Here is a 25,370-nt window from a genome sequence, read left to right as displayed (position 1 = left end):
GGTTGTTAAAATAACGACATTTTAACGGTACTATAAATCTAAAAATTCTTATTTTACTATGACATAATTAGTTTAGATTTTTATGTGAAAATACTTTCTCTCGTAGAAATCGTCGCTTTCATATTCAACTAACACGGTCCTATTTTGTTGCAGACAACAACAATGGATCCTAACATGACGCTGGATTACAACACCAGCTCACTAATTTTACAAGAAACAACAACATCAACAACAATATCGTCGATTGTTGTGCGGAACGCAACGAGCGCCAGCAACGCATACGAGTGGCGCTTTGTCCTTCCGCCATACATCCTGATCTTCTTACTGTCGACGTCAGGCAATTGCCTGGTGATCGCAACCCTGGCCAGCAACCGGCGGATGCGGACTGTAACCAACGTGTATTTACTTAACCTGGTATTTTTTTTATTATTATTAATATTATATTAAGGTTTATGCTTGGTATATGCGTTTTCACTCTCCATTTCAATCTCTCAAAAATTTAAAAAGTCTCAACCTATCACCACATGAAAACGGTTTTTTAAGAGTCATAGAGAATTTTATGCGCCATCTATAAAATAGAAAAAATATTTTGAGATATTAAAACCGAAACATTACAAGATTATAATTTTCAGCTTTACTTGAGTATAAAATTGTTTTTTCTTTCATAAATTCTTTCATTCAGAAGTAAAAACAATTGGTTCGATCTTGAATTTTTTCAGACACGAATTTTTATGAGACTTACCTAAATATATTTTTTATGTTATACTAATAACTAATATTATAAAGCTGAAAAGTTTGTTTGATTGAACGCGCTACGCGTACTTTATTTCAGTGTTAGATGGGTCATTTATGTAGGAAGGCTATAGGCTATTTTATTCCAGCGGGAACGGGAACCACGCGGGTGAAATCGCGCGGCGTCTACTATATGAAAAGGCAACTATAATTTGTCAACATAACGCTCAATAACATGGCACCCCAGAAATATGTTGAGCATGTAATTGGCCTGGGAAGTCCTTAAGATATTACTTCCAGGTGTTTTCTCTTGACGGGAAATACGTGCACAGACATAATCAAGTAACCAGGATAATCCATCAACTTCCTGTTCAATATGGCCCTATCGATCTTGAGATACCTTGCTATAAGTACGACCCGATGTTAGTCCTTGGAAATATCAGTGTAATTTATCTACTGCGATGTATCGATTATATGACTGACTATTATTAAACAACAACAAATTAATTGTATTGTATGAGATAATTTAATTGTTAATTAAATTATCTCATACAAGATATAAGTACACATATTGGAATAATTCGTTTGGTTTCGCCTGCTAAAACATTAATTAAGTAAACCTAATTGGGCTTCCATAATTCCGAACCTCTCATGCCTCATCATCTCAAAGATAGACATTAGCGCAGATATTCATGGCGTGAAAATTAACTGTTATTTAGTGCCAGTAGGTAATGAATATTAATCGAATCAAGTTTCATCACATCAGAATTTTGCTTAATAGTATATACTCAGAGGCACAATTATCCGCCCTCTTTAATATGACGCCAGTATATTAAAGTGAGCGGATAATTCTGTCTCTGAGTATTTAACAATATCTACTAAAAGTAACTACCGGAGCTCCGCGACTAAGTCTGTGAGGAAATCCTTGTTTTCAATTCCTTTTATAGCTTCATTATACAAAGTGCATGATAAAAGAAAGGAAAAAAAAAGGGAAGAACTCTTTTTGCCTCCAAGCAGCACTTATGTGTAACGGAATGGAGCACGTTTACAGGCACATTAGGCTTAAAACCTATACCCCAAATTTATGGACTCAAAGTTACTTAATACCGTATCTTTATCTTTAATAGTTTTTGAAGGGCTTAGTATGGCAACCCTTGGCAATTGGAGACATGGTTTTTTATATAGATATTATATATATTCCCTAAAATATGTACCTGACAATAAAAACAAAAGGAGGAATGTTAAAGTTATTAATGTATCTGCTGTAAAAACCTCATTTTCTCAGAATCAGTATCGTGTAAAATCAGCAAACCTTTAAAATAAAATTAACGAAATGCTTAATACGCTACCCCACTAAGTTTCATAAAAAAAAATAGACTTACAAACTGTAACTGTAATTTTAATACCTCTGTTATAGAAGAGCGAGGCCTTCTAACACGAGTAATCATATACCTACAAGGAGGTTTCGCCCCCCCCACCCCCCCTAGTTGTTATAACTGTATTATTAAGAAATAAATGATTATTATATACCTACCGAGGAAAATATGTAATACGCTTTCTTTTGTTGGACGGGCGGATGGTTGTGGGTCTAGAGTCTGGAACCTTAAAACCTGCTACCTGCTCCCATGCTCAACCTGCTCATCCCAAAGCCAACACAGTCTTTACTCCATAGTTACTACCGTATTTACTTATAATAGAAGAATGGGCTGACCAACTTTTAGCTTTTGTCACATTAGGAAAGTCCGGTTATCAAAGTCTTACGTTCTGCTACGCCAAATTACACACACATCCACGGTTTTGAAATCGTAATTAGACAGGTAATTTTAAGTACTGACATTAACTGTAGATTTTTAGCCAGTGACAGAAAAATTTAAGAGTAAAAGGTTAGCTTGATATGGACATTGGCGGAGGGATGGAAGTCATATTACCAAAAGAATGCTGAATTTGCAAGTGGAAGGACACAGAAGAGAGGAAGGTAAAAGAAGAGATGGCTGGAGTGTGTAAAAGGGGACATATATGTAAAGGGAGTGGATGATGAGTTGACGAATGGAGGAGATTGACATATTTTGTCAACTCCACTTCAGTGGAATAAAGTAAGCTTGCTTTTATACAATAATTATTTATACTAACTAAATACAATAATATTTAAATTACTAATAACTAAACTTAAAATAAAAGGAAATATAAAAAATATATACAGACTTAGGCGTCGTAGAATTAATCCTAATCGGTGATCATTGGTAAAGTGCCCAGAAGACTGGCAGTATTGCCAAGTTGTATGGCTATACTAATTCTCTGACGTAATTATAGGCTAGCCTTCTGGTCACGGGAGGCGTCGATTAATCACTTTGCCATTTCTTTAAAAAGAAAGCGAGTACTCGGACCCCACGGACCTCGTTTCGACCGCAAACGGCTCAAATACATAATCACCGACGACATTGCTGTATTTGCTGTATTTTAAAAAGATATTTATATTTCACGTGTAGTTATTAAGCGTGCTAAATCAGGCACGTGTAAGATATTACAAAATAATGGTCTCAGTTCATTTTCCTTTAATCCTGAACACAGCGCAGAGCGCATGTAAACTTATACGTATTAAAAGTTGTGGGCTATAAACATCCCACGCATACGTGTAATTCGATGCTACACGCCAAACCCACCTAATTTACTTGTTTCTACATGATTATGAGTTAAAGTTTTAACGTACCTACTTGTGGTAGTCGAGTGCAGGAAATTCAACCATTCTTTTTTTTAATTTTAAGTATAAATGTTAAAGACAGACCTTTATAATTATAGTTTTTAATAATTCAATAAATTCATATGATATGTGAATGGTCATCCATTCACTAAAAACTTATAGTGCAAAAGTATAGCATACTAACAAACTCCGTACATACAATTGAAAATATGATGATGACTGAAAATAAGAAATATTAATTTATTCTTCATTTATTCTATGTCAGCGTTGTTAATCCTACTTCCTACTGATATTAGAAGCGCGAAAGTTGTATGGATGTTTGTTACTCTTTAACGGCACAACTACTGAACCGATTTACCTGAAATTTTGAATGAAAATAGATTTTACTCTGAATTAACACAAAGGCTACTTGTTCACCCCGGAAAAATCCATGGTTCCCTAGGGATTTTTGTAAAACTAAATTTCGCGCGGACGAAGTCGCGTCCGCTAGTAAAGTCTATTTTCTTATAATACAAACATAACAGCATATCAATTTTTATATATTGCCCCTTGGTCTTTCTATTGCTAAAGATTGTAATAAAAAATTTGAGCCTCAATAGCTCAACGGTAAGAGCGGTCGGATTCATCACCGAGTGGTGGTGGTTCGAGCCCCGCCCCGTTGGTCTATTGTCGTACCCACTCCTAATACAGTCCTTCCCGACTAGTTGGAGGGGAATGGGAATATTGGTCATATTAAAAAGTATGGCAAATATTCTTTAAAAAAAAAAGTGTTAGCTTTAGCGTTCTATGTTCTGTGGTTCTTGCTCATAAATACTAAGCACTAAGTGATATACTCGAGGTTCCTACGCTTACGTTATCGTAGCAGCACGTCTGTGAAGTTTATAGTTTGAACGCGGACGTAAAAGCTGTGAAGTATAAATATTTGCGTTAAGTTTGCACTTCCATTCTACTTTGCGTTGTAAGTTATGAGCGTGGAATTTTCTTGGAAAATGGAAATATCGCTTCTGGCGATTCTAAATCACCTGGGTGTCCTGGGAGTATTGGCAAAGAAAAATAGCTGGTTATAAAAATACTTGAAAGTTTTTATACTTTAATGGATACATTTAGGTACGGAATCCTGGGATTATCTTTTTTATTCTATAACAAGTTAGTCTTTGTGATTTCACCTGATGTTAAGTGAAGATGCAGTCTAAGATTTTTTTTAAAGAATATTTGCCATATCTTCTAAATATGACCAACCTAAGTCGGGAATGTATTAGGAGTGGGTACGACAATAAACCAACCAATTATCATCATCATCATCATCATTATCACCACATATTCGGCTCACTGCTGAGCTCGGGTCTCCTCTCAGAATGAAAGGGGTTAGGCTAATAGTCCACCACGCTGGCCCAATGCGGATTTGCAGACTTTACATACGCAAAGAATTAAGAAAATTCTTTGGTATGCAAGTCTCCTCACGATGTTTTCCTTCATCGTTTGAGACACATGATATTTAATTTTTTAAAATGCACACTACTAAAAAGTTAGTGGTGCATGCCCCGAACCGAATTCAAACCCACACTTCCGGAATCGGGGGCAGAGGTCATATATCCACTGGGCAGTCACGGCTTAGAATATTTCACTTTAAAAATATACTGAATTTTTTATACTTTTGACAAGCTAAAAAAGCTCCAGCGAAAGCTCTCGGAACTGAAAGGATGTTTTTTTACAGGCAATATCGGATTTCTTACTCGGCGTGTTCTGTCTACCGTTCACACTCGTCGGGCAAATATACCGTCGCTTCCTGTTCGGCGCGACTCTGTGCAAACTAATACCCTTTTTGCAAGGTACGTTGTTTCACCATAAAATGTTCATTTTTTTTATTCTTTACAAGTTAGCCCTTGACTACAATTTCACCTGATAGTAAGTGGCATCATCATCATCTAAGATAAGTGGGCTAACTTGTTAGGAGTAATATGAAAATCCACACTCCTTTCGGTTTTTACAGGACAACGCTAAATCGCTTAGCGGTACGTATTTAAGTTCGAAGCCTCTTATCAGCTAGATCTGGACCAAGAAAACCTCAATCGGCCCAGCCGGGGATTGAACCATGGACTTTCGCCTTGTAAATCCACTGTTCGTACCACTGCGCCACGGCGGCCGTCAAAATCCCTCCCAAAATAAATCGCATAAAAACGTTTGTCACTGCAACCCATCATAAAATTAAGATATTCGAGAAATTCGCTGCAACGTATATTTATTTTTGTCCTATCTACATTTATATTAATCGCGATTTTATAAACGTGATTTTCTACAAAATGCTCGCGGGTAAAAATCGCGGCAAAATTTGCAATCTATAGAACTTGGTTGACGCGCACACACTGGCGTTTACCACGGGTGGTTTTTTGATCAGTAATCGTAGCAAAGATTACAGTGTATATCGGTAGAACGTCTTGCAGAGCAGAGGCGTTGGCGAGCAATTTTAACCATGTCATCCACCGAGCCGGAGCCTATTTTGCACGAACCAGAATATGAAAGTTCATTTCAAAAAATCATTGTGAAAGTAGAGAAAAGACCAGCTTTATACGACAATACCTTGCGTCAACATAGCGATAGAAATATCAAAAATACTTTGGGAGGAAGTGTTTCAACACGTAGTAAATAATTGGATGACTCTGTCAGAGGCTGAGAAAAAAAAAACACATATTGCTACCTTGAAATCTATTTTCAAACTGCGGGTCGTTTGACGATTTTTAATTATGGTGTGTGTGTCTCAAGGCGGTTTTGCGGTTGTAGCGATTAATCGTTTGTTAAAAAAATTGTAGTGCAGCTTCAGCTTAAGCAAAGAGTAAAGCATTTTACTAGGCAACCTATTTGCAATGTGTCAATGCAAATATTTTTTATCATTTATTTCTTATTCCAAATAAATAGCAGATGAGGGTATTTATTCCATAAGGAGGATTTCGTACTATATCGATATTTCCCGAGAGCGAATCGTAGCATTTGAACAGGTCAAGCGGAACTAAACTGTCGTATAATATTTACTCATATCTTCTATAAACCATGCAAGAATATATGTCATATTAAAACTTATGTTGCTAATCCCAAAGTTATATGTTATTATGTTGTTAGTAAGTTTTGAATACTGTATTTTAAAACAGAAACTTTGTCAATTTGAAAGTTTATTTGTGACAAAATAAACTGAAATTCTACAATTAGTTTTTTTATGTTTAGCATAAAAATTACGTTATATTCTCACCACAATTTTGCGTTATTATTTTCAAATACTCATGATTTTTATACTTAATTTCATTAAGATCGACGTTAGTTATTAAATAGTTAAAATACATTTTTTTATGGAAACCCTCGAAGGTCATGAAATTTACTAGAATAACGACTTTTATGCCAGACATTCTTTCCATCATAACAGAATAGTTTAAATGGTGTTATGTGTGAAAAGTTCAATAGCTGGATTAAAGAAAAATATTATTGTCTTTCAAATGAAAAAAAAATCGGTCCATTTATTTGAGTACTACGATACCCCAGACATACACACAGAAAAATATCGACGTCATAATTATAAAACCCCACTTTTCGCGTCAGGGGTTAAAAATAAAATGGGGATTTCTCTATTTGAAGTGAGTGATAAAATGGGAAAATAATGCCAAAATAACAAAAATAATCCATTTCTGTAGACGCTTTCCCCACCACTGAAAGCAGAAACATTATATGACTATTTAAATCTAATAGGGCCCCGCGACGCTTGAATAAATCCCCATAAAGCATCACGGGAAGAAATATCTCTATTTCTTTCATTGCGATGAGATGAAAGGCATAGCTATTATGTCGACAATATTATCTGGTTATCTCTTGAACGATATAATACCTCGTGAAGGTAGAAGACATCCTTGACCAATATCGGCGTATTTGAAAACATCACGTTCTCTTTCGTGGCTATGGGACATTATTGGTCGACAATATATTTTTCGTGGCGTACATATTAGGCCAACTGTACTAGTGTATTAGTCTTGAATTCATCTTTATCTCTCTCTTTCTAGCATAGACAGCGAGATGTAGAGACGAATTCGCAATTCAGAATGTCGTGTTTTAAAAACATCATTACATAATAACGCTAAGTAGCATATCCAAGTGAAAAGAAATAGGCCTAGTCCCATCTCCTTCGTCCCAACGCAATAAAAGAGATAGTGGTATTTTCAATTGCGCCGCTATTAGTTGAAATTTGTTTATTTCCCTTCAAAAAATTTAGTTTGGTCGCATATAAGATTAGGTGTGTTTGTACGACGAAGTCTAAACTCGTTTATTTTGTTTCAGCCGTCTCAGTCTCGGTAGATGTGTGGACTCTCGTCGCCATATCCCTCGAGAGATACTTTGCAATATGCAGGCCGCTCAAATCAAGGAAATGGCAGACTCAGTGTCACGCCTACAAGATGATAGCGACTGTATGGATACTGTCCCTAGCGCTCAACTCTCCTATACTGATAGTCTCTACACTCCAGCCTATGAGAGGAAATGGTAAAAGTTTATTTTCGCTTACCCGCCACTTTGTTAATTTTTTTTATAGTTGATAGTAGTAGTAGGATGCAGTTATAGGTTTTTGTGACAGAGATTGTCTGGGAAAACACTACCGCCATTTTTATTTCTGCCTAAAAGAGTCAGTGAGGTTGTCAGTGTTATTTAAACTGGAAGGCGATGTTCTGCAGGCTAACTTTGACGTATGTTCATTTGTAAATTGTGATTTTATGTAACAAATGTCATCCTGTCATGCTTAATGACAACCCTCCGTGGATAACCTACAGTAGGTAGATGACATATTTTATCAATTAATTTGATGTTTATTATAATAGGTTGTTAATAAAGACCAAACTAGTGAATCCACCTGTCCGCTCGTTTTTACGATAAACGTTTTATATTTTGTATTATTTCATTAATTCATTTCACTTCATTTTACTTGATGTATTCTTGTATATCTATGTAGATTACGTATTCTGATCTTGTGATAGAAAAAATAGTTAACCTTACATATTAGTTATACATATAGTATGTAGTAATTTATATTACTAAAATATTGCCAGCCTTCAAAATGTGAAATAATATACCTATCTATAATAGAGTGCATTATTTATATTTTGTATAATATTGATTTCTGTTATTTTAAATACATAAATATGTAAAACAAATGTGTAATCCCAGGTACATGAAGTTTAACGCCTACGCTTCAGGTTAATAGACAGAGGTTTGAACTTACATGACCTGCGAAGCTTTGCTCTATTATAAAGTTACGGAATGTCACTTACTATACCGAGAGCAGTTCTCAAACGATGCTTTGCATAATTCGCAAGTGTTTCGAATTCTCCTCTAGCTTTCTCCTTCTATAGTATCGTGTTAAACAGAGAGAGATAGAGATGAATTCGAAACTCGAACTTGCGAATTGTACAAAACAACGTTACAGAATAGCCGTCCGAGTCATGCTTAACAGCGCATTTTAAACGCTGTTCTTAAACGGTGCGCCATGAAAAATTAAGTTCTGTTGTAGCCAAAAACATTTAAGGTTTGGTATTCTTGTTATATCATCACGTAAAAACAGATATTCCACCAAAAACATTTGCAAATAAAGTAATGCCAACGTGCATGCATATTACCTGCAGTGTAAAACCTAATGAGATTTCACGGAGAGCTAAGCTTTCAAATCCACACGCCCAAACCACCCAAACCTAATACTCTCTAACTTTACACATAGTCCGGGATCCGTACAACATTTTGTACTACTGTGTGCTTAGTGGGAGTTTTCAATATTTTCATACTGTTACGATCAAGTTGACGTAAAACGCAAATTTATATGGAATTGAAACAGTTGTGCAGTAGTGCCACTAGATGGCGCTGTTTCAATTCCTTAGAAATTCGCGTTTACGTTACGTGACAGTAACAGTGTCAAACTGCCACTAGGCCCTCTGATTACTATCAAGTAAATTTTTCGTGAGTAGCTTCATCTCGATGAGACGATCAACTTTTTTTTATTTTCTGAGTGTCAGAACGAGATAATGTACTACGCAATTTGTAGTAAATTGTGGCTGTAAAGTTGCTTAACTATTAATTAAGCAATAGTAAAAAAAACGGCTGGTTAGTAACAACTGTTGACGGCCTCCGTGGCGCAGTGGTGTGCGCGGTGGATTTACAAAACGGAGGTCCTGGGTTCGATCCCCGGCTGGGCAGATTGAGATTTGCTTAATTAGTCCAGGTCTACTGTTCTAGTTAAAGTTAAAGTTCTACTGTTTATTTTAGTCAATAAGGCTGTTATGTGCTGTGTTTGTTGCGGCATCTCGTCAACGGTTCCAAAACAATGTTCTACGGATCCCTGACTAACATGTTCTAACTGTAAAATAAATTGTAGTCAATTTCTCTACTAGTTCTATGTAGTCATTGGACCAAGCTCAGCTGGAAAAACATTACCTAATATACTAAATTCAAAGATTTTGCGGTAAAAGGTTCTTTCAGAACCCGATCCGAATCCAAGAATTCTATTCTAATTCATTCAAGGCGTTCGTAATTTGCATGAGATGGTCTAGATACGGATTTACTTTGCCGATTCAGAGAATATCTCAAACTAGGAGCGTTTTTCACGAATCAATTAACCATTTATTAACCATTTATTCTCTTCTAGTACTAAACAATCGAACTCAAGTAATTTGATTTAAGTATTATAATGCTATTTCCATTCGATCGTTAATAATTTATTCAGGTACTCGCATAAAGGAGAGAGCGCATGTTTATCTATATATATATATGTTACGCTCAATGATCGAAAACGCTCAGTGAGCGGAAAAATAGCTCACAACGCGTTGTGTTCCCAATAAAACATCCACATTTCGAAATTCGTGTTATGGCTCTAACGCGTTGAGATCGAATAGCATGTCAGCCACGTCACGAATTTCGTTATTTGGTCTTTCTGTGATTATCACAACGCGTCGTGCGCGTTTTCATTAGAGCCATAACACGAATGTCGCCATTTGGATGTTTTGCTGTGATGACATGATGACAACGCGTTGTGAGCTATTTTCCGCTCACTGAGCGTTTTCGATCTTTGAGCGTAATATATATAAAAATCAATGTCACTTTTCGTTGTAATTTTATAACTCAAGAACGGGCTCACCTATCCAAATTAAATGTTTAGGCTTTGTTCGGACTATTAGTAAATGGTGCACAAAAACGGTAGGGTAAGGGTAGAGTAGGGGTAGGGTTAGGGTAGGGGTAGGGTGAGGAAGTGTAGGGGTAGGGTGAGGAAGTGTAGGGGTAGGGTGAGGAAGTGTCGGGGTATGGTAGGGGTAGGGTAGGTCAGGGTAGGGTAGGGGTAAGTGTGGGGTAGGTATAGAGAAAGTGCACATGAGTCAAAGCGAAGCTTGAACGGGTCCACTATATATATAAAAATTAAATGTTCGTGACACAGTAATTGTACTCTCCTCTCTCCTCCGAAACGATAAAAACAGACAGATAAAAAATAAATATAAATATAGTATTGATTATATGTATAATGAACATATTTTGTTGGTTTTAGTAACATTTTTGTTGGGGATGTTACAAAAACCAACAAAATATGTTCAATAGTTTTAGTGACAAGTTATTATACAAAGTTGCCAGTCTAATTAATTATTTTTAATTTCCCTGCGGAATTGTATTATCACTAAAACACAGTACCGCTGGCTTATTCAGTTTTAACTCTATAGAATCAGTCTTTACAATGTCAGTGCAACATTGTAGTAGGTGTCACAAATGTTTTTTTACAATTAAAATTCTGCATTTTCGTACCATTTTTGAAACTGATGTTATTAGTAGGTATATAATATAAGAAGAGTTGGTATATATTTCATTAGTTTAATTTTCCTTCTGCTAATATACATTCTACTTCTGTGATTTTTTTCACGTATCCATAAACAACCGTTTAACTGGTAGAAAGTAACTCTTAAAACGGATCCGTAAATCGAAAAATATTGGTAGAGCTTATATATTATTTCAATAAATAAAATAAAATCATCTCCACTAAATTTTTTCTCAACATATTATTTTACAACTTGGTCACATTTTTATTGTACTTACCTACTCATGATAAGTTACAGCTTATTAATATACTTGAAATTTTCTTAGATGTCAATTTTAAACAACAATAATGGCTGACTATGAACCAAAGACAATCAGTAGGGTTGAGAAGTTAACCGCGGGCATCGTAACGATATCAAGTAGGTATCGTTATATCTGAAATAACTAAACTAAAATATCCGTTACTATACGTCATCTTAAAAAACGAATACGTTCCATATTCGTTTCGTTTTCCAACTTTTCAGTTGTGTGCATTTTAGGAAATTAAATATCATTTTAAGAATATATACACCAAGGAGAAGAAGTGAATCATGAAATACATGAAAATGTTGGATATAGTAATAATAATAATAATATAGCCTTTATTTCCAAGTACATAAATTACAAAAATTTTACAGTTTACATTTTTAAAAATTACAAAAGATACAAAAGTTACAAAAGTTAAAAAACATTAACATTTCATTTCATTTTGTTGGATATAGTAGCGACATTATTTCCGCATACGAATATTTTTGAAATAAAGTCAGTGGCAATTTATAATGGAAATTTTTAATTTTTAAATTGTTGAAGAAAACAATTGAGAAAAACAAAAAAGCGACAAAAATATTTTTCTATTGAATTAAAGATTATTATTTCTTTCTTTTTTTACCTTGGTTATACACCACTAGTCCAAATGACTATGTAGAACATAATTGGAATTAATGTACACTTACTGTCTGTCTCTAATTATAATTCGTAACATTTTTCTAGCTCTAGAACTTACTAAATTTATTACCGCATAATGTCATATATTCAAAAACCTTTGTACTAAAGTTTCGGCCCCTTGTACATCACTATCTCTCAAACTTCTTTATATAATATCCTAATAACTCTGACTATCACGATTTACGTATACCAGAAAAATAAAAATCTCACCATGTTGCGAAACAAAAGTAATAAATTTTTTCCATTAGTATTTCAAATCTTTTATTTATTTTTCTGATCCAGCAATCATAATATTCAAGTCGTATTTGTGTATTGTTTTCTTTATTCTTAATTTAAAAATTTTGCAAGTGGTTGAAGAATCGGTTTATCGGTTTTTTAATAATTTTTGATCGTGCTATATAATTACAAACATTCGGGAGCACTCGCGCCGCGATCGGTTAAGCTCGGTTTAGGATGAGTTAACTGCGAGCAAAAGTGCCACATTGTCGCTTCCATGCTCACAGTGAGGTCGTGTCAATGTTTGTTCCATATCATCATTACTTATTTGTTTCGTTTGCAATTGTTAGTCTTGTTATTTATTTGTTGTTTGGTTGTTATATTATTGCTGATTGCTGAGTAGTGTATGACTAACAATAATATAACTAACCGAAAATTCCGACTTTCAGATGGGTGGATTTTAGGTTGAATTTCATATGGATTGATTTATTTATTAGGTATATTAAAAATATAAAAAAAAAAATATTATGAAAAAATACAACCGACTTCAAAATGTTAACGTACCCACGAAACTAAAAAGGGAAAGATAACATTATTATATTTTCTACTTATTGATCATTTTGAAGTCGCTGCCAAGCCCGTCTGATGTTGACTTAAGTCGTTACTGAAAAAAACACATGACAGACAAAAATAATGTCTGAGAAACAAAAATCTTTACGATAGGGTACACCTTGAATTAATAGATTGAATACACTGGCTTGGCAGAAAATATAATGATATTATTTTTCCCTTTTTTAATTTCGTGGGTACGTTAATATTTTGAAGTCGGTTGTATATACATATTTTTTTAAATTATTATTTGTTTTTTCTCAATTAGGTCCTTCAACTATTTTAAAATCAAAAATCTCCATTTAAAATTGCCACTGACTTTATGAAAAAATATTCGTATGCGGAAATAATGTCGCTGCTATGTCTAACGTTTTCATGTATGTAGATTTACTTCTTCTCCATGGAGTATAATATATTCTTTGGTGCTGTGTTAATAAAGATATACATTTATTTTATTTATAAGCCACAAAGGACACAAATATTAAAATTAAAAAATATGTACATAATTATCGACAAGTTATAATTTCATGTATCTTTCCCGTCTCTTCAATTCATAGACAATCTAGCACTACGAAATGTCAAATTCGCAACATTTTCGTTAATCTGTAGAAATAAAACTTGTTGTGATTTCGTTTTTAGTGAAATAAATGTGATATAATAGTTAATTACAAGCAGTTTTTATGTAATTCGCGGTGTGCGCGTTAAATGAAGTGATGTGTATATAAATGATTTAGTTTAAACGGACGGTTTGTGAGAAATATGTGAATGTCGTGACGACGGATCTTTGTTTACCTTTTTTGCCATGTAAGGAAAAAAATACTATAGTAAGACTGTGACTCTGAGTCTTACATACTTTATATAATACAAAGTATTCATACCTACTAATCATAGAATAATCTAAGTTACAATGAGCTAAGTAAAAAAAATATTTTGAATGCTATCAAATTTTATTCACATACCTACCATACACACCTAAACGAACAAACGAATACCTTCGCGAAAAGGGGGGTTCCCAGTTACAAGACGGACGGGTGGACGGACATACAGACGGAAAAATGTGACAATTATATTTTAAACAAAATAGAGTCCCATAGTGTGTGACAGTGATAATGTCATCGCTATTGATACGTTTGCAATAAATATATTTTAATTTCTCATATAAACTACGGAACCCTAAATTGTCGCCGACCGACATGAACTTGGCCGGTTTTTCGCTTTAAGGCCCTGTGTGCTGTTGTGCCGTATATCACTATTTTATTGCAGGTAATGCGTTCTTAGTGAAATATTGTTGTATGCACCCGTGACTAAGCAAAGCTTTTAGTAAATTGGACATCGCAATATAATTTTCTTGTGAAAATTATTTGACTGAATAATTTTCACAAGAAAATTATGAACGATAGCTCATTTAACGTAGATTAAAATAAGTAAAAGTTATCTTTTTCTAATTTTTAATAAAATTTTAGTTTTTAACCTTTTTGATAACAGCTCAAATACTGTAAGTGAAAGACTGAAGAAAAACCTGAAGAGTTAAGAAGATTTCCTAAAAAAATACAGTGAAACCCTCAGAACTCTTGACATAACAAAGGATTTTTTATAAAGTTTAGTAAAAAATGTCTTTTCTGCACCCCTAATTACAATATTAGTACATAGTCCAGATAAGAAACGACCGTCTATTTAGTAGATGAAATGTTTGAGGATCTATTTAAAAAAATATATTGTGCCTAAACATCTCCTGGCCAAATTACCATTCACTATATTTAGTAATGGTAAATAAAATCATAATTTTTTTACAAGGTGTTTCTTAAGAAGAACTGTTTGCTTTACTAACTATTTTAACATACGTAATTTGATTAAAAACATTTCTCATTGAGATGGTTGAAGTTTATTTTTAATTCAAAACTTACTCTATATCAAGTATATTAACAAGAATTAACGATGGACAGACCGCCATATAGCCGCTTGTCCGCATATCAAATGCGTCGTAAAAGCGAGCTTTCAACTTAATTAATGGATTATAGGAAGTTGGCAGGCGTGCTACTTCGCAGAACAATTAACGTGAATTTAAATATTAAAAGTGCAACCAAAAACTTTTCGATCTAATTCCACCATTACCCTATAACATGGTTTGCATCCTTACGTAGTTGATATTATAATAAAAATATTTTTCTTTCTTTCTTTTTTTTCTTTCTTTCTTTCTGTTGTTGTTCATCCTTAGATTCATACGAAGTCTTCGTTCCTGATTCGCAAAGTAAAGTTATGAAATACCCTGTTGGAATATAGAAATAAATATCTATGTCTATAGTGCAGTGGAAGCCTGTGATAAGGTATTATTGTCTGTGGATATTGTTTGTTCAACCTGTCACTCTTATACATTCAGCTATAATTTTAGTCTGCGCATTCTTTGTTCTTTCAACTGATCTGTTCAGTATCTGTACTAACATTATAAAGGTGAAGTTTGTTTGTTTGAACGCGCTAATCTCAGTAACTACTGGTCCGATTTGAAAAACTCTTTCAATGTTGGAAGGCCCATTTCTCCGTTTTCCTACGAGAACGGGAACCACGCGAGCTGGGTAATAAATGAAACAGTCGAGCAGTGATTAGTCTTAGTAGAAGTATTTTTTTGAAATAAAATATACCTAAATTTGAGATACGTTATGTGTTGCGAATGTTGCAATATTTTCCGGCCGGCCATATAACAGAGCAACACTTCGTTAACTCACTACAGGGAAACGTATATAGTACATAGGTTTAGAAGGCATAAGTTTACGCCTCATTTGCCTGTAATTATACCGGCAACAACTTCATTCCGGTTTGAAGAGTGTGACTACAGGTATAATTAAAAGTATAACAATTCTTGCCTCGATAAATCCTCGGTAAAGGAGCCAGACTCACACGATGAGGTCAAGGTTTTCATACCTTCATCTGGACTATTCTTGAACCCACTCCTAACACAGTCTTATGAGTTGTTGGAGGGGAACGGAATTACGATCACATTACATTAAACAAAAGGTAGTGGTTCTAATATATTTATGTTTTCCACCAGCATACAAATGTAGAGAAGTGTGGTCAAGCCTGGAATTGGAGAGAACTTTTAACCTTGGCCTGGATGCCGTCCTACTGGTGCTACCGTTCTTCATCATGTCCTTCGCGTACTGCCTCATAGTGACGAAGCTCTGGCGCGGCATGAGGCACGAAATACAGCATAATTTCAACTGGCAGAAAAACTGTGAGTTAATTACTTTCATTATAAAGACTTCTATAATAAAATCCCGATTTACAACTTGCGGGGACGCAGCCCACAGAACAGATAAAGCGCTTATGAGCTTAAACGGGTAGATGCAGCCCGTAATGAAACAAGACGTAAAGACAGATTGCTTTTATAATAAAATTAATTTGGGTTTAATTAAAAATAACAATTATTACTGTACGTCTTTTTTAAATTCTTTAGAAGTTAGCTCTTGACTACAATCTCACCTGGTGGTAAGTGATGATGCAGTCTAAGATGGAAGCGGGCTAACTTGTTAGGAGGGGGATAAAAATCCACACTCCTTTCGGTTTCTACATGACATCACACCGGAACGCTAAATTGCTTGGCGTAAAAAATAGGGTGGTAACTAGCCACAGTCGAAGCCTCCCACCAGCCAGACCTGGACCAATTAAGAAAATCTCAATTGACCCAGCCGGGGATCGAACCCAACGCCTCTGTTTTGTAAATCCTAAATCCACCGCGCATACCACTGCGCCACGGAGGTCGTTTGAAAGGTTCCAATCATGGTGACTGAATCCAAAATTAATAAGGCTGGAAAACTGAAAATTGGGGTATACTGAGAATTTCATTGAAGCTCAATATTTCAGAGATTCTCTCCCACGGCTTCAGGATCCGCATACACATGATAACCCGTGGACTAATAAGGCATTTGGAATTTAAACAATATGTTTGGTATATAGTAATGAAATGTAAACGTATAGTGCAGCACTTTGAAGTCATTCATGTATTACGTAAGCACTATACGAGGAGGGGGGTCTAGATGCTGATTATAATAGAACCGGTGGTAGAATCTTTACAAATAGTCAACTGACGTGTCTAAAGTGCTTGTAAACTGAGCCTACTTGAAATAAATGATTTTTGATTTTTGATTACGCCAGCAGTAGCTATTTACTTTTTATACACATATGACAACCCACATATTCTAAGTTAGAAAACAAAACGCATTTTTGGAGAACCCCACAAATAAAAAATGCATGTAAGAATGTTCTCCGTAAGCATGAGAGGGAGGGGGGTGGTAAAATAATTGTACTTTTGCTTACGTAATACTTTAATGGCCCCTTTACTTGCAGTGACCAACGACAACGCTTGCAAAGCGAATCACTTACTAGCAACTACACCTGTAATACAAGCCAATGAATCTGAAGTATGCTGCAGGAATGGCTGCAACTTGAAAAAAATCTCTAAGGTTAGTTTTTATCCATTTATTTTTCAGCACTTGAAGGATAATGGGTTTATAGACAACGTCCTTCGCTTGTCATATCTATTGTATTTCCACTTCAACAAATAAGAAATCGAACAAAAGAAATGAGAATTTACCTAAACGTATTTCTTTCTCGATATAAAGGTATTAAAAATAAAGTACGATTAAATAGAAAATCTATAGTTTTTGAGCTTTTTGTGAAAAAATTCGGAAAGTTTTGTAAGGAAAGAAGAAGAAGAAAGAAGAGAAGAAAAAGATTGAGATAGTTTTAAATAAAAGCTAAGTGCTATGCAGAAGAACAAAACAAAACAAAAAAATCTGCTAAGACTCAAACAGTATTTTTTCAGATTATTTTTGTTTATTTACTTACTCCTGTATACAGGGTAACTTAAGAAAATAGACCATAAGGAAATCTATACTATAATGCGGAATAAGTAACAGCTGATAAAACAACTAAGTTTAAACTTATAAAAAAAAGAAAAGCAACTGAGTAGGTGATTTTAGACTTTTACCGTGTTAAACGAGCGGTTTTAATCAAATTTTAATTAATACTCTACGTTAATTAGTAAACCAACGTAATCCAAACGTCTATATTAATATCTTGTGGTTATAGTTACCTACTCCAAACACTGAGCCGAAGCTCAAAAGATTATAATATTATTAAATTATTATCAGACACACTCAGATGTCTCAAGCGTCTTGTCAATTAACGTGTGAACTATCACCGATATACATTATCCATTAATAATTGTATTTATGTATTTGGATTTGAGTGACGTTGTCGTTTGGATTACTTGGGTTTTCGTCGAAAATAGCAAACTTAATCAATTACAATTTAAAGTTTAAAAGCAATAGTTTTATAACACAATGCAAAGGAATAAAATCCAAAATCTTAAATTTACGTATTGTCGATTAATGGGAATAAAGACTTTCCAGAGAAAAATTTAAATTTGTCCCTCAATCCTGTTTATCTTTTTGTTAGGGCCATTTTCGATGCTGTCAAAGTTTTAAAACACCATTAATGTTAGTTTAACTAACCGAACCAGTATGGAACTCTGCATTTATAGATAAATCATTTATAAAATGGACTTTGTCAAAGTTTATTTCGAAAAACAGTTTTCTGTGCCAGGGCAAAATGCCATAGGCCCATGGAACGAAGCGCTCCAAATCTGCGAGGCCGTGGCTCAGAATTAATCGACCACTAAAAAAATACCTAAAGATTTTTCTGAGTATCCTTTCATACAATTTACCACGGGCTTTAGATGGTATAAGCTACTGATGACAGAGTTTTACTACCAGATGCAAATGATAATGTCCGGTACCGACGAATTGACGTGGTCTCTGAAAGGACAGTGTGTAACACCATCATCTTGACGGCCTCCGTGGCGCAGTGGCTTGCGCGGTGGATTTACAAAACGGAGGTCCTGGGTTCGATCCCCGGCTGGGCAGATTGAGATTTTCTTAATTTGTCCAGGTCTGGCTGGTGGGAGGATTCGGCCGTGGCTAGTTACCACCCTACCGGCAAAGACGTACCGCATAGCGATTTAACGTTCCGGTACGATGCCGTGTAAAAACCAAAAGGGGTGTGGATTTTCATCCTCCTCCTAAACAAGTTAGTCCGCTTCAATCTCAGACTGCATCATCACTTACCATCAGGTGAGATTGTAGTCAAGGGCTAACTTGTAAAGAATAATAAAAATAATAATAATAATAATCATCTATAAAACTTCAGGCTGATAGTGGAAATAATAAAAAGATAGTTACACAGTTGAATATTTTTTATTTCATAGGAAACTGAATCAAAACTGGACGCAGACAGGAAAATGCAAACATGCTGGTTGCACACTGACGTGGAGTTCCGACATGTGGTGCGCTCCACCCACATCGACAAGAGCATTGAAGCCAAGCGTAAGGTGAATTGATGCGAAATGGTGACTAGACTAGACAAAATTTGTTGCTTACTAAGCTGGTGTCATAGTTATAAATATTTTATTAATTACTGTTTTGAATTACTTAAGAGATATACCTAATTAATACTGTTGTAGTTAGCAAAACTTCAATAAATAAAAATTATATTACTCGTAAGTTCATTTTCTAAAGAATGTATGTTCACTGATATTTTCGTAAATCAAGAACCGATTATAGTGCCATTTTTCCATGTCATTGTTGCTTGTTTATTTACGGCGAATTTAGGGTGTAAAAGTCCATTTTAATTTTTTAGTCCCTCGCGTAGATTCTGATTTAAATTTTTAAGAAATTTGTTGTGTGTTCAGTATTATTCCCTCACAGATACTACTAACATTTATTGCATGCTGAACCCTTCTAACGCATGCTATTTATTTGTAATAAAATATCTGTAGAAAGTGTTCTTCTAGATAGTTAGATACCTTTTACATCTGTTTAAGTGATAAAAAGTGTTTAAAATCAAGTATGTTAAAAATACTCGTACTTATATATAATGGAATTTTAATTACTATCATAACCAAAATATTAATTTTGTACTATTTTTCGCAGGTAATAAGGATGCTGTTTGTGATCATACTGGAGTTTTTCATCTGCTGGGCTCCGCTGCATGTCATCAATACGGTAAACTTTTTAAAAACACACAAACACAGATTTCAGCTTCGTGATTCGTTGAGCTATCGGTAATTTTATGTTCTTCTGCAGATCTCGTCATTTCTGATTCGATCATGCAGAGATTCTTCGAGCATAGCTCGCTCCATCGGCCGCTAAGTAACTCTGAGCCTTCTTGAGTCATTACATCATTTTTCATCGTATTTTCGTTATTGTGATCATCTAACGTAATTATTTCTACGAAGTGACCTTGACTACGCCATTTGACATCAAGTGGCAGTTTATTGGTTTTATAATTAACTAAAAAATTGGAATTCAGTTTTTTACAAATCCTCGAACCTGGATTTTCCGGAATGAAAAATAGTTTATGTGTTAATCCAGAGTAAAATTCCCTACTTCTACCCCACCGCTACCCTACTCCTACCCTACCTAGACCTACACCAATCCTACCATACTCCCATCCTACACTTACCCCTACTCAACCCTACCCCTACTCTAAGTATCCTATGTCCTTCTATTGGTTATCAGCTACCCCTTCACCAATTTTGAGCCAAATTGGTCCAGAAGCTCTCGAGCTATAAATGTTGTAACAAACCCGACTTTCTTTTATATATAGATTTGCTGGTTATATAATAATGTCCTAAGTTAATATTAGTGTAAGGAAAAAAGACAAACGGGATTTTTTCTAAAGCACCTACGCAAATAGCCTCATCAATCAAAGTACGCGATCTTGGGGCGAGTGCAAGTAAAGACTTCCAAATGGCGGTAGTTCAGCTGCTTTGTTCAAATATTGTGAAGGCTACGAGAATATTCGTTCATTGATTTTTTTTCTATTATTTTTGTCCTAGAGACGTGGAGATTAGAATGAAGCTCTCCAATACGGCTTTTATTATGCGGCAATTAAAGTTTAGCATGAAAATATTTGATACTGATATGATTACAATGGAATGTTAATAATAATGACCGAGACCGACGGTTTAACGCGTTCTTCAAGCCCGTAGGTAATATAACGATGTTTTTATATCTCGACAGTTCAGACAGTGATTGAAAGTCACTTTCGAATTCTTGTACAACTTAGAACAAAACTTTAACAGATCAAATTCTATATACCTAATGAAGATATAACCTAAGAGATATTTAGAAAACAATTATTGAATTTGATTTTATTGTAATTGATACTGAAGCCAAAAACATATTTGTTTTTATTTTTTGTCTGTCTGCCTGTCTGTCCGTTTTTTTTTTTTTGTTGACCGCGCATTACACTGAAAATACTGAATGAATTCAAATGAAACTTGGCTCGGTTTGAGACCATATACAAAGATTTATAGGATACTTTTTGTTGCAACAATAAAAAGTGAAATAGGGGTTGATTTGTTTGGAAAGTCCTTCATTTTTCAAGTTTCATTTGTATATTTTAAAATTCTAACCCTTCAAAAAAGGGTTGAAGTTTCTTGTTCTGAGTTATATTTTAGTAAAATGATTAGTGGACTAGAAAATATTAATGAAATGAAGGAGGTGAAATAGGGCTTGAAAAGTTTACATCGAGTTTCACGTGGACAAAGTTTCGGGTGTACACTAGTACGAGTAGGTATATTATATGTATATATTATACATTAGTTATTATATGTATATATTAAAGATTAGTTATTATATGAAAATATAACATTAGGCACTTGTATAGATATGTATTTATACGTAAGGTAGGATACTTTATTTAAAGTGAGTATGTGCACCATATAATGTGTACCTTTACCAAGTATAAGCCCGCAATATTGGGGGATACGTCTAGGGCTACCCAAAAAAAAGCACCCTCAGAAATACTCAACCAGCACATCAGACAAGGGGTGAAGATTCGTTACTTTACCCCTTGTCTGATGTGCTGGTTGAGTATTTCTGAGGGTGCTTTTTTTTGGGTAAGTCCTATCGGTTGATTAACGTATTTCTTCTTACTAACAGATTTATCTGTTCTACCCCGAGGAGTTGTACCAGTACATCGGCTCCAAGGGCATCGTGTGCCTCCAGCTCCTGGCATATTGCTCCTCATGCTGCAACCCCATCACGTATTGCTTCATGAACAGGAAGTTCAGACAGGCTTTCATCGTGCTCTTCAAAAGTTGCAGACTATTGCGGTAAGTTGAGTAAGTTAAGTTAGAGTGAGTCGCGAAGCTGAAGTGTCAATGGGAAAGCCACGTAGTTCGAAGAACTGATGGACGGTGGGGTCCCAAGGTGCTGGAGTGGTGACCCCGCACCGGAAAGCGCAGTATTGGTCGACCCCTAAATAGGTGGATCGAGGACATCAAGCGGATTGCAGGGATCTGTAGGATACTGGCGGCTCGAAGCTGTTGTATTTGGAAGTCCATGCAAGAGGCTTATGTCCAGCATGTCCATCGGCTGTTAATGATTAGCAAGTAATACTTTACCGTGATGGCCCAGTGGATATGACCTCTGCCTCCGATTCCGGAGGTTGTGGGTTCGAATCCGGTCCGGGGCATGCACCTCCAACTTTTCAGTTGTGTGCATTTTAAGAAATTAAATATCACGTGTCTCAATCGGTGAAGGAAAACATCGTGAGGAAACCTGCATACCAGATAATTATCTTAATTCTCTGTGTGTGTGAAGTCTGCCAATCCGCATTGGGCCAGCGTGGTGGACTATTGGCCTAACCCCTCTCATTCTGAGAGGAGACTCGAGCTCAGCAGTGAGCCGAATATGGGTTGATGACGACGAAGTAATACTTGCCTAGTGGTCGAAGTATGAATTTGTAACCATGTACAGGCACACCGATGCTCTTTCTAACGCTAATGCTTCGAAAATTAAAAAAAGATGGGACAGACATTCACTATCGACAGGTCACCAGAGAACGTAGTGGCAGTTTGATACTGTAACTATCGCGTTAACGTAAACGCGAATTTCTAATGAATTGAAACAGCGCCATCTAGTGACACTATTGCACAACTGTTTCAATTCCATACAAATTCGCGTTTACGTCAACGTATAGTAACAGTATGAAAATATTGAAAACTCCCACTAGGCACACTGATCAAGTTGTCGATCATCTGTCATTCCCATACACTTTGTTAGTTTTCGAAGCGTTAGTGTTTGTAGAAAGAGAATGTGGCACGATTTTAAAATAAACGAGTTTTCTTTCTTTTATAAATAGAAGATTCAGTAGTTCAAACTTCATAGTTATTTACCGTTACAAAGTTTGTATAACTATTATTATCTTGTTGAGGACGTCAAAATTGTATTGCATTCAATTAATGAAGGAAATTTTACTATAGGGGTAGTTGCACTAAAGCTAATTGCATATAGAAAAGATAAAAATAAAACAGGATAAAAGATTATAATTTATATATTTATTAAGACAGAAAGAGAAGAAAGCAAGATATTATAATATTATAATAACATAATAATATTATGTATGGCCAAAGGCTAGCTAAAAAGAATATTCATTAATTTATACTATATTACCATTCATATATTGCATGTAGGTACTATATACCCTGGCTCCAACGCAATCACTAAGCTAAATTAAATTTGCATAAGAAAGGACCCATTGGACTTTTTAAAGGGCATGTTAGAAGTTCTGACCCTCGATAAAAATCTCAAGGTTTTTATTTCCACCAAACCATGAATTTATTACATTCTTGGTTAGACATTGTTTATACTCGTAATATTACGAGCTAGGAGACGTAACCTTAATTTTAAGATTAAATTTGCCTATTAATAATGAATTAAAATAATAATAATTAAATATGTTGTAAACGGAGCCGCGGGCGTTCTCTAGTAATCTAAGTAGCTTTGGTGGTAACAATCTATACTAATATTATAAAGCGGAAGAGTTTGTTTGTTTGATTGAACGCGCTAATCTCAGGAACTACTGTTATTTGAAACATTCTTTCAGTATTATAGAAACTATATACTATCCCCATTTTCCTACTGAAACGAGAACCAAGGTTGAAACCACACGATGTCAGCTAGTTTATTATATAGTTAGCTAAATGTGACGAGGAACATGAAATATTAATCGAAAAAATGTCTATAGGTTATTAAGTTATAACATGTTTTAGATTAATATTTGATGATTTATGTTGAACGATTCAAAATGGCGGAGCTGCAACCCTTCTGCTTTTACATTATTCATGTCAAAACAAGTGTTCATTGACTTAAGGCACATTTCCATCAGAGCCTACATGTTTTTACCAATTATTAACAGCCTATTTTAACAGCTAACTAGGCCAGGCTTCCTTATAGGAGAGACTAGCGGATGCTCGCAACTTCGTGCACGTGAAACTTTACCCGATGTATTCAACCCCTATTTCACCTCCTTCTATTTATATTTCATATGTGTTATGCATAGTAAATAGTCCACTACTCATTTTACATAACTATACCTCAAAACATAACCGATTTATATTTAAAAAAAATTCAACCTGTTTTTAACCATTTCGGGGTAGAAATTTTAAAAGTCTTGAATGGCATTTTTTTAGTATTTTTTGGTAGTAAAATAAAAGACGTTCCATACAAATGTTCAACTCCTGTTTCACCCTCTTCTGATTTAATTTTCGCAACTAAAAGTATCTTTTGACATTTTACGTACTATGATTTCAAATCGTGCTGAGTTTAATTTTAATTTTCAGCGTGATGCTCGGTTAACATTAAATATGGACAGACAGACAGATCAACAGGCAGACAAACAGACAGACATAAAATAGGAAATATATATTTTTGGCTCCAGTATCGACAATATAATGTCTACGTATTATCAACTATATTGGCAATATTATTTGGATGTGGGGGTAATCATAGGGGGTAGTCATGGACTAAAACCCTGCGATTGTCAGAAATATATCATCTTATAAAAACTGGAGGACTATGTAAAATATCAGGTTACGAGAATCCAGATTGCCCAAAGTCCAAGTATACTTCGAAAAACATACTGCTTCCGAAGGTATAAAAAACTGGGTGGCTAGCTAGCCATGTTATAAAAGCACATGTTTACTAACGTGTATTGGCGCACCCTGCAATTAGTAGGGATAACAAAATTAATGCATTTCCATCCTCCCCTATCCCTTGAACAGTCACCCTTAGCTTACCATTTGCACCACGTGGCCAGTTTAATATAAAGCCTGTCTTGGATATTAAATATACATTCAAACATATTTTGTAAGTGAAGCCCCGAAGGCTGGCCTTCGGAGTGGAATATATTTCACTTCGTAACAGCTTGTTGTATAATGCTACGATTATAATATAGATAATAATAACTGATTTTAAGT

The 25,370-nt window shown here is 35.0% G+C and overlaps 1 protein-coding gene across 1 annotated transcript in view; it reads left to right on the top strand.

Annotated features, from left to right (window-relative positions):
- LOC112047629 (cholecystokinin receptor type A-like) overlaps positions 1 to 25,370 on the top strand; it is a 35,517-nt gene that overhangs the window by 6,419 nt on the left and 3,728 nt on the right. Inside the window, exons 2-9 of the mRNA XM_024084802.2 lie at positions 154 to 414; positions 5,145 to 5,259; positions 7,745 to 7,945; positions 16,095 to 16,277; positions 17,390 to 17,505; positions 19,311 to 19,433; positions 20,035 to 20,106; positions 22,051 to 22,223. Coding sequence (XP_023940570.2) covers positions 163 to 414; positions 5,145 to 5,259; positions 7,745 to 7,945; positions 16,095 to 16,277; positions 17,390 to 17,505; positions 19,311 to 19,433; positions 20,035 to 20,106; positions 22,051 to 22,223 — 1,235 coding nt within the window. The 5' untranslated portion in view covers positions 154 to 162. The remainder of the gene's footprint in view (positions 1 to 153; positions 415 to 5,144; positions 5,260 to 7,744; positions 7,946 to 16,094; positions 16,278 to 17,389; positions 17,506 to 19,310; positions 19,434 to 20,034; positions 20,107 to 22,050; positions 22,224 to 25,370) is intronic.

This window comes from Bicyclus anynana, chromosome 6 (assembly GCF_947172395.1).
Source record: "Bicyclus anynana chromosome 6, ilBicAnyn1.1, whole genome shotgun sequence".
NCBI classification, from domain to species: domain Eukaryota; kingdom Metazoa; phylum Arthropoda; class Insecta; order Lepidoptera; family Nymphalidae; genus Bicyclus; species Bicyclus anynana.
This window is presented reverse-complemented; position numbering and strand designations above follow the sequence as displayed.